The sequence below is a fragment of the Trachymyrmex cornetzi genome, unplaced genomic scaffold (genome assembly GCF_001594075.2).
Source record: "Trachymyrmex cornetzi isolate Tcor2-1 unplaced genomic scaffold, Tcor1.1 scaffold56, whole genome shotgun sequence".
Lineage (NCBI taxonomy): Eukaryota > Metazoa > Arthropoda > Insecta > Hymenoptera > Formicidae > Trachymyrmex > Trachymyrmex cornetzi.
This window is the reverse complement of record NW_017299871.1, coordinates 962,270-970,418: the sequence shown is the minus strand read 5'-3', so window position 1 is coordinate 970,418 and position 8,149 is coordinate 962,270. Positions and strand designations below refer to the sequence as shown.

Genomic DNA, 8,149 nt, shown 5'->3' with positions numbered 1-8,149 from the left:
CCCCCCCCCCCCCTCCCCCTCGTTCCTTCCACGATCCGACAGAGAGCCCTTTTAACCCGCGTTATTTCACCGCTCTCCGCTCGCCCCGCTGCGTGTACTTTATCTTCTTGTCTTCTCGGGACTTGTCTTTATTCCGAACGCGGCATCTAGAATGCGTACTTTCGCCATGTACGTATACTTGTGTAAATACACGTACGTATTCGCTCATATACATACGCGAAAGGTGAATGCGTGTGGCCCTTTCTGGCGCTTATGCGAACGCCGCCACGCATGCGGGGCCCACCCTCAGTATCTTTTTCTCTTTCTCTTTCTCTCACCGTATCTCTCTTCGCCTCCGAAACCCCGCGACTTCTCGACTCCCAATCGAGAGCGTTAAAATTGAGACGTCAGCCTAACAAGCTCACTTGCATCGTTCGAGGACGTCTCCATTTGGTCTCCTCTCCCTCTCTCGTAAGCGAGCGATCTCTCAGCGGCAACCTTAAGAGAGCAAGGTAAAAGAAACAAAAATCGAATGAGGAAAAAAAAAGAAAAGATCAAAGGGGGTCCTGTTAAACGGCCGGCTCGGCACAGAGAGAAAGGAGACCGTCTTCTTGGGTGGCCACCGGTTCCTCTCGGTCAACCCCTTATCCCCTTATAGCGCGACCACGTTCTATAGTATCGTCGGTCTTTTGATCTCTCACGAGATTATGCCGTTCTGTCAACGCAGGGTCGATAAGAAGGGATATACTTGCCAGATACCGACGCCAAGTAAACCGAGTGGTTTATCTCGCGCAGGTTTCTTCAGAATGCTGATAACGTGTAGGTTCCACCGATAACACGACGAACCACTATCGAGCGATGTACGTGCAGAGTTCCTCTTTATACGATGACTCGTTCCCTTCAGTCGCGTATTGCCATTAGAGTAGACTTTATTACTCATACAAGGGATGGAAAGCTGAACAATTGAATACTTGCAAGTTACAATGTACAAGTGTATTATATTATTTTATTTAATTCGGAAAATTAAATTAAATAATATACACATGTGCTAAGTGAATTTGTTTATGCATTTTTAATTTTTAAATGTATTTTTAGATGTAAAAACGTCATGGTATATATTTTAAATGTATAACGACATGTCTGAAAGATGTTTTAAAATATACACATAGTGATACATAGATGAATACAATCCCAGTCGACACAACGAAGAGTACATACAGCACAGAATTTGCAACAATATTGCTGCAAAATCTCTGCAATATGCTGCAATGTTTTTCGTGCAACTTTATGCTGTTGGGAATATATAATATCAAATGTTATAATTTCGATCTTAACAATATATAGTAAATGTAATATAACTTTAATATTCAGTAACAGTTATATTGTTGAGAGCGAAATATTATAATTAATATATTATTATAAAATTATAATATATATTAATGTTATTTTGGTGTTGACTGGGATACAATAATGCAGCTTACAAAAATTATAAGTCTTTTTTCGTATAAAAATGTATGGTTTAAAAATTATGGCTTATGAAAATTTAACCGATAAACATTTTAAGTCATTTTCAGAAATCACACGAAAGTAAGTTCAAAATGCCAGATATAATATATTACTTAAATTTTTATTTTAACTTATTTTGACACTTATTTATTTCCACAATTCGCAAATTTGGTAATTAACGACATATAGTATACATATATATTCAGCAATTATTAAAATCAGAAATTACAATGATGTAAGATAGGGTTGTATTGCGACAAAGGCAATTTCGGGTCTCGAGGAATATATTCTCACTAATATCGTAAAAAGTATAACTTCTTAATTTTACAATTCCGATATGTACGAGATTCCGATCATTTGCCAATTAACTTTCTCAACATTGAAGCTCCAAGTCAAAAATGTTCCTTTTTTTTGCTGCAATTCAACGCCATCTAAATATACAGCGCATATTTGTAAAAAGTAAAAGACAGGGAAGTTTAATTTTTATTCCTTAATACAATTATTCCCTTCAATCGCATAAGATTCATTACAATCGAGACGACAAAGCGTTGCAGGATTATTGTCAGCGTAATAAGAAAAAAAGTTTGATTGACAGAAAATTTAATCCTTTCGATACTAAAACAAGTGTTTCGAGAAATGCTCGGAAATTTATAGGATTTATATAATGTAACTATTTATTTTACATTTCTTTCGTACTAGTAGTTTCTGAACAACTCGAAAAGTAGTAGTATCGAAAAAATTAATAAATTGAAACAAAAATCGACTAATATTGTCGAAGATCGTATAATATGAGTGTCACATACGGACGTTAAATTACACTTCGAGACTTAATGCTATAATACTAATTAATAATGGAAGACTGGTTTCTCGCCGACTAGAAGTTTTCCGTCGATAGAATATCAGCTCACATCGGCGCGTGAGCGCTTATTAATCGTGGAAAAAGAGAAAAGAGTTCAGTTCGGCAAGTAGTATTCTCGTGGTATGTATTCCGTTTTCGGACTACTTGGTTCGATACCGAGTAGCTCTCCCATGAAGGCGATGTACGTGATCGCCAAACGCAGCGTTTCAATTCTCGAGAGTCGTTTCTCGTAGGCAAACGTTGGTACCTAAATATGAAAAATAATTAAAGACTTAAAAATGAAAAGTTTCTGAAAATAATCGAGAGAGAAACTCTCGGGTTTTGTATTATAATTTCTTAATCTTTTGACTTTCAAGAGGGGCGAATCGTTTGCCTTAAAAATGATCTTTTCAGAATAATTTTCCCATTAAAATTTTAATAATTTTTGTGGATTTTTCTAATTAATATTTAAGTTATAAGCTTACTTTGTTTGAAGCAAATGTATAATACATACAATTCTCTCTCTCTCTCTCTCTCTCTCTCTCTCTCACAAAAGGATATATAATTTTATATTTATACTTAAATTTAATATGTTATTTTATTTACTTTAGACGAGCTATTCGCCTGTCTCGAGAATATTATGTTAAAATTAGGCATTTTACAAAGAGTTAATTTCAATTTACAATAAAAAAATTAATATTAATTTACTAATATTTAAATTATTAAATATTTTATTTTTATAATAAAAATACGTACTTTCCTGCGAAGTTTGTCGAAGGCCTCATTCAGATTGAACATCCTGCGTCTCTCCCGGATATTAGCGGCTCTCCTCTGAGATACCGTTGCCACTCGACGTCTCGGTTTTTTCGTCGTTGACGATGGCAAGTTTGGTGAACGACCGTTTGGTGTGTAACGACTGAAAATTAAAAAATTTTATATACTTTAAATCATATAAAACAATCAAAGACTCTTAAATTTCAATACAATGATAAAAAAGGGCAAATAAGAGTCGATTCTTCCAAATGTTAAGTATAAAAAATTCTTAATGGGAAACTAAATACATACATAATAAAACATTGAGATATAATAATGTTATTATATAATATTATTATATCTTAGTGTTTTATTATGTATGTATTTAGTTTCGCATTAAGAATTTTTTATACTTAACATTTGGAAGAATCGACTCTTATTTACCCTTTTTTATCGTTGTATTGTTATTTATATACTTTGTCACTTTGTGTTGCAGTATGGTAATTGATATTAACTATTAAAGACCTTTCATGCGTATTTATCAATTTAGTATATAGACAAGAAATTATATTATTCTACTTGAATATGCAGAGGAAAGTTAAAAAGTAAAGGGACTTTTGGAAAGTAAAAAAAAGAATTTAATTAATTCTTGCACAAGTTTATGGTCGTTTTTCTACGTAAAGCAGAAAATGACTTCGCCAGACTAAAGTTTTTTTTTTCCGGAATTAATTTCGAAAGCTTGTTAAACATTGGATGTTAAGTGCATCGTTGTTCGTGAAGACTATAGGAGAATGATAACAAAACTGCACATAACAAAACTTGTATAAGAATTAATAAATTTTCCAGATGTCCCATTACCTTTTGATTTTACTTTGTGGACAATTCTTCATGGAATGAATTACCTCTGGTGCAACAACGCGCAGGGTTGTCTGTACAATCCGTGCTCGTTCACGTGCGGATGAGCAGGCGGCTGTGTCTGGTACAAAACAGAACTGTCCCACATTGGATAGCTGGCGATCTCACCACCAACGTACTGCGACATCTCCGCCGCGATTACCTGTTACGCGAATACATATTTATAACGTGTCTAATAGAATTATATTGATTTTAAATAATTATTTTTTTCATATTATGTATTAATTTTATATATCCGTATTTTATAGTTGATTCTTATTTTAAGATTGTCTTAAGTAAATGTCTTAAGATGCTAACATGACTCTATGATTGGTTTATAAGACATCAAACGTCTTAAGAGTACTTAAGACGGTCTTAAAGACATAAAAACCGATTATAACTGGCCTTATATGAGCTACTTTGACCAAACTTTGATTAACATAATCAACCTTCCCTTTGCAATCAGGATCTTTTTTGTCCAGCCAAAATTCTTTTACTGTTTTAGACTTTCAAAAAATTTATGTTTAAATTACAATTATTTTTCGCCTCTATTATAACATCTCAACATCTCTATTACATTACCAAATAATTTTGTAACTTAAATGTTAAAACCTTTAAGAAAATTGAAATTTGAGGAAAAATGAACATGAAACTCGAGAATGAAATTTTATTTATGCCAATAAAGATTGTAGACGGAGGATTAATCGATTAGCTCAATTAACTGTTAATTGTACTCTGTCGAATTGTGATTGTATTTTATTTCATTTTTGGAGATATGTGCGAATTACTTGGCTCCAGTTAGAACAGACAACGATTTTCGATGATTTATATAAGATATTGGATTGGAAGGAAAGTAATGTCATATTTTTTTAAATTTATATATATTCTATTTAAAAAATATTGACAATTATACTATTCGATAGAGCAAAATTTCAGCTTTAAGAATCTGTTTTTTAATTGCGATACGATGATTTTTATGGAATTACGAACAATCAAAGTCAAAATAATTCTTTTATTTAACCCACGATAATTAAAATGTTAGGAACACCTTTTAATTTATAATTTAATTAAAGTCGCCAGCGAAAACGTGCTGCTATCGCGGTATATACAGCCATTGCTTTCTCTGCTCTTCATTTTTTATCACTAATATCGAAGATAAAACTGTAAATCGCGTCGTGCGGAACTCGTCCTTGGACTCACTGGTGTTTGATTTCCATTAATCTCCCACAGCGGTTCGGTGTAGCTCATATCCCGCTTCCTCTTCAGTGACGAGCGAACCACCAGCGTGCTTAATTCACTCACTCTCGCAGAGGATGAAAAAAAATTTAAAAAAAGAGGGGGTTACCGCGCGCGACGACACTTGGATAACGTCCTACGACGCTGTTTCGGGGCCCGAGTGTCCCGTTCTTCTGAGAATCCTCTGCTGGGATAGTGCATTTTCGGAAATTTTGCCGAACACCCCCGGGGATAACCGCCCCCTTTGCAATCCCCGAATGCGCGCGGATCGTCCACTACAAGACGCGTGCGCCGCGACGCAGACACGACATTGGGGCTCCCTCGTACCCCTCGTAACCCCGTTGGGCGGTGCTTACCGTGACGCAGCCTACCGGTACCACGAGAGCTGATCTCGTGTATCGACCGAAAGATTGTAAGATGGACGCGATGGACAGTAACCGAACGACGAGAAAATTGAGCTTCCAGTCTGACGAATAAAAGACACGTTATGTGGACTATATTTAATACAAGGTCAATATGTATAATAAAAATTATTTTTTTTTTATTTATGTGTAATCAGGATTATCGATTAATGAGAATCTCGGTGAATGGCGAAACCGGTATCAGCTAAAGAAGCTTAATGTATGCATGAGTAGCTAAATAAAATACATAAGTGAGCAAAAGAAAAAAGAATATTATTTAAAAAGTGTTTTATCACATCTTATCCGCGCCTTAAATTTATATAGATTTTATGTTAAATTTATAGTTTTTAATAAACAAACCAATTATTTATATTTAATATCAATATTTTTCTGGATTTTTCGTTTCTTATTTTTTTAAAAGAAAAACTGATATTTGGATATCACGAATCTATATATAGAGAGGAATTATGTAAATAAATTAAAGAGTCTATTGTCTTATCTTAAATCTTGATTGATTGATTTTAATTTACATTGATAATGCATTGATGAAAACGCCATATATTAAGTTACGAACTAAATATACAAACTTGTTGAAGATTTTGGTCAAGAATTTTCGAATAATTTTGGCTCATAATCTGTGTAAAATGTATATATTTTTATACTTTACATAAACCTTTTGCAATTTTTAAATAACAAACTTAAGATTTTTATTTAAAAAATTTCACTTACATGTATATAGTATACGTGCGTATATCAATTAATTTGAATCATTATATTTTAAATAGATTAATATTTAATATATGAATAAAAGTAAAAAGTAAAAAAAAGAACGTGATTAAAATTACTATTCCAATACCAACTAATCAATGTTCTCAACCATAAATAAAATACAAATTAAGTTCGAAGATTTATATTTTATTAAGTATATATATGAGAGTATTCTTGTCAGAATATAAACATATAAAATAATAAATATAAATAATGAATTTCCAGTTTTTGTCAAACGGTTCTTCGTTCAAACGGCAAGAGACGTGCTTGGTGCTATTTTTTGCATCTTAAACAATTTTATTTTATTTTTAACTGCTACTTAGAAATAAGATTTTTACTTACAGCTCCAATTATGTAAAAAAACGGCTACGGTTGTCACGACCAAAAGTCGTCCATCTCAATACATTTTTTTATTATAAAAACTATACGATTGTGATAGATAAATTGGCATATCTTAACGATTATGGCTGTAAACATATATGTCCATCTTACGGTTATCACAACCAAATGTATTTATAGGCGAAAATTATCATTCTTTCCGGTTGTGGCAATAGCAACATTTTTTTTTGTGTGCATGTACAAATATAAATTTTAACAATTAATTTAATTGATTTGTGTAATTTAAAGTTAAAAGTGTTTGGAAATTTCGATAACGTTTTTTCTAATAGTTTAATATCTATTCTACATAATAATGAAATTTTCGTCAAATATTGCGCATGATATTTTGAAAGATTATTCTTAATTAATTATTATTAATTAAGTATAAAATATATAAAATAAGCAGATTGATATTTTCATATTTATATATAATATAACATTAAATTAATTTGTTTGATAATATTTAGTATTTATTTAATGATACTGAATATTAAGTTACCTAAATGTATGTTTTTTGGCGTATATCTATTGTTAAATATTAATTAGTAATATACTTTACGTCCTTTACGAGATATCAATTGATTTCTGTTTTTTCTACGTTGGTTTCTCGCGTTAAATCACTCTCTCATCACAACTGCTCAAGGGATTTCCGCGACGAATCCGGATAATAAGCATCAGGAAAGTCTGGAAAGGTCCGTGACGAAATCCTGTAATTTCGCTCAGAGGCGTGACCCCGTTGTGGGCGACGATGCAACGGGGTCGGTGCATTGCCATTGTTAGCAGCGCATCAAAATCGGATCGGATGAACACGTGCGAAATCCGGAGGACGGCGTTTACGTGGCTCGTTCCGTTTATTCCAGTGAATTCGGCTGGAATCACCCCATTTTCGTAATGCACGGTATAATGCATGGTGCTGTGGATCCGAATGGAATTTCGGAAAAATTTAGTATACAGATTACTTCTCAAGTAATATACAATATTGCAATATTAATTTTGATTATATTATACATTTTTAATTTTTTTATATTTTTTCACATTAGGTATAATTAAATATTGTGATCTATTATAAATATAATGGTTGAAATTAATAAGATGAAGATGGGTTGTATGAGTAAAAAGTTCATAATTTATTTTTTTGCGAAATAAACTTCAAAGGAATGGACAATAACAATATCCCGCACAGCATTTTGCATTGTAAATATGTATTAGATACATAAATTTTGAAATGTTTTGCTATATTGCAAATATGTAGCAATACGTATGATTCGTGTATTAGATACATGTTTAATACCAATAAATGTCCGCTTCGGATACGTAATGTATGTTACGTATTTGATACATATCTGACAATATGAATCTAGTATGTACTGAATACGTGTGTGGATATACTTGATAT

At 32.6% G+C, this 8,149-nt stretch overlaps 1 protein-coding gene across 1 annotated transcript; it reads right to left on the bottom strand.

Annotated features, from left to right (window-relative positions):
* Window positions 1-2,438: 2,438 nt before the first annotated feature.
* Window positions 2,439-5,344, bottom strand: LOC108765937 (48 related 3). Its single transcript, XM_018514853.1, has 4 exons — window positions 5,171-5,344; window positions 3,979-4,133; window positions 3,080-3,239; window positions 2,439-2,591 (listed from the first exon to the last, which is right to left on the bottom strand). Exons 1-4 carry the CDS (start codon window positions 5,216-5,218, stop codon window positions 2,439-2,441), a joined length of 516 nt encoding a protein of 171 aa, XP_018370355.1. The 5' UTR covers window positions 5,219-5,344.
* Between the last annotated feature and the right edge of the window lie 2,805 nt (window positions 5,345-8,149).